General features: G+C 40.1%; 1 protein-coding gene across 1 annotated transcript in view; it reads left to right on the top strand.

The window, feature by feature from the left end:
* map2k6 (mitogen-activated protein kinase kinase 6) overlaps positions 1-1,770 on the top strand; it is a 40,477-nt gene that overhangs the window by 34,968 nt on the left and 3,739 nt on the right. The window contains exons 9-11 of the mRNA XM_014024381.1: positions 382-459; positions 581-720; positions 1,368-1,413. Of these exons, the coding sequence (XP_013879835.1) occupies positions 382-459; positions 581-720; positions 1,368-1,413 (264 nt within the window). The remainder of the gene's footprint in view (positions 1-381; positions 460-580; positions 721-1,367; positions 1,414-1,770) is intronic.

The raw sequence follows: 1,770 nt of genomic DNA on the forward strand, positions 1-1,770 counted from the left end.
AACAGTGCTAGCCTGTCATATCTTTTTCTTTTTTTTTGTTTTGTCATGACAAAAAAAGTTATTCTGTCGTATCTGTTTTTACTTTTTTTGTTTTGTCATGACAAAAAAAATTATTCTGTCATATCAACTTGTACTGCTGATGTTACTGCTGTCTGGAGACGTAGAGAAAGACATGCAATTCTCTTCATGTTACGGGAATAACTGAATTCAATTCAAATTCAATTCAAAAATACTTTATTGATCCCAGAGAGAAGTTAGGGAAATTAGGTATTTATGTAAAATAAAGAAATGAATACATGACAGGAAGTCCCTCATTATCATCTGTTTGCTGATTGGCCGGGCGAAGTGACATCATCATCATGTGACCTTTTCCTCCCTCAGCCGGAGAGGATCAACCCGGAGACGAACCAGAAGGGCTACAACGTCAAATCGGACATCTGGAGTTTAGGAATCACCATGGTGAGCTCGCCTCGTGTTTTTAATTCATCCGAAACGTTTTGACCGACCTGAGAGGCGTCGAAGTCTTTGTTCCTGGATTCCTGTCTGCAGCGTTGAAACCGCCTTGTTTCTGTGGCCTCAGATCGAGCTCGCCATCCTGCGCTTCCCGTACGACACGTGGGGGACGCCCTTTCAGCAGCTGAAGCAGGTGGTGGAAGAACCTTCGCCCCAGCTTCCTGCAGACCAGTTCTCCCCGGAGTTTGTGGACTTCACCTCTCAGTGGTACGTTGRTGTCGGGCGGTTCTGAGGAAACGCCCATTAGACCTGTAACACCACAGCTACTGATTAAACCCCCTTTATCTTCCTCAGTTTCATGGTTGTCACTTAATTTGGATTTAATTGAGACTGTAGGAAAGTGTCGTTTGAAACTAGGTTTTCTAAAGAAATGAGTGAAAAGATAAAAACAATCGGTGAGATTTAGTTTRATTTGACTCAAATGTTAAATCAGTAGATTAAACTTTCTCTTCGTTCTCAGGCCTCCATCTTTGATTTGTGTTTGTGTCCACCTGGTATCCATTTTTTAATGACTTCTCTTTCGTCCTCCTGCTGGTTTTGTTTCCTCTTTTCTCTGTTGCTTAGTTACACCTGCAGGTATTAACGAAGTGGGAAGAAGCAGCCTGTAACTGTCAGAGCAGCAAGGCGTTCCTTAATTAAAGACAAACCTGTGAACTGACTGGGTTTTGCACTGAAAGCGATACTTCTTTTTTACTTTTCTGTTTAAACTTGTGGGAAGTGTTTTCAAAAGTCAGGATGTGTTCAATCATAAATGACAAACCTGYTACATTTACCATCGTTTCTGTCACGTTGATGGTTCTGTTTCACTGAACTCTGCAGAAACAGTTTGGTCATYTCTTGATTTTTTTCTGCAGCTTAAAGAAAATCGCCAAAGAGCGGCCGACGTACACAGAACTGATGGTGAGTTTTCCTCCTTGTTCTTCAACACCTTTCTTTGTGTTCAGACTGTAATGGTGTTAATTAGACACAGGAGGGCGCTGTCAGACTGCTGCCTTACGTCTTACACCTCACAAACTGAACACACCAAACTGAGGTGGATGTTACAACTTTGCTCACTTTCTGTCAGAAAGGAACAAAAACAAACARTCAGAAATAAACAAAACATGTCAATAAACAGAAAAAAACACAAAACAACAGAAATAAACAAAAACATGTATACAAACAGAAATAAACACAAAAACAGTCAGAAATAAACAAAACATGTCAATAAACAGAAAAAAACACAAAACAACAGAAATAAACAAAAACATGTATACA

The sequence above is a fragment of the Austrofundulus limnaeus genome, unplaced genomic scaffold, assembly GCF_001266775.1.
Source record: "Austrofundulus limnaeus strain Quisiro unplaced genomic scaffold, Austrofundulus_limnaeus-1.0 Scaffold419, whole genome shotgun sequence".
NCBI lineage: Eukaryota > Metazoa > Chordata > Actinopteri > Cyprinodontiformes > Rivulidae > Austrofundulus > Austrofundulus limnaeus.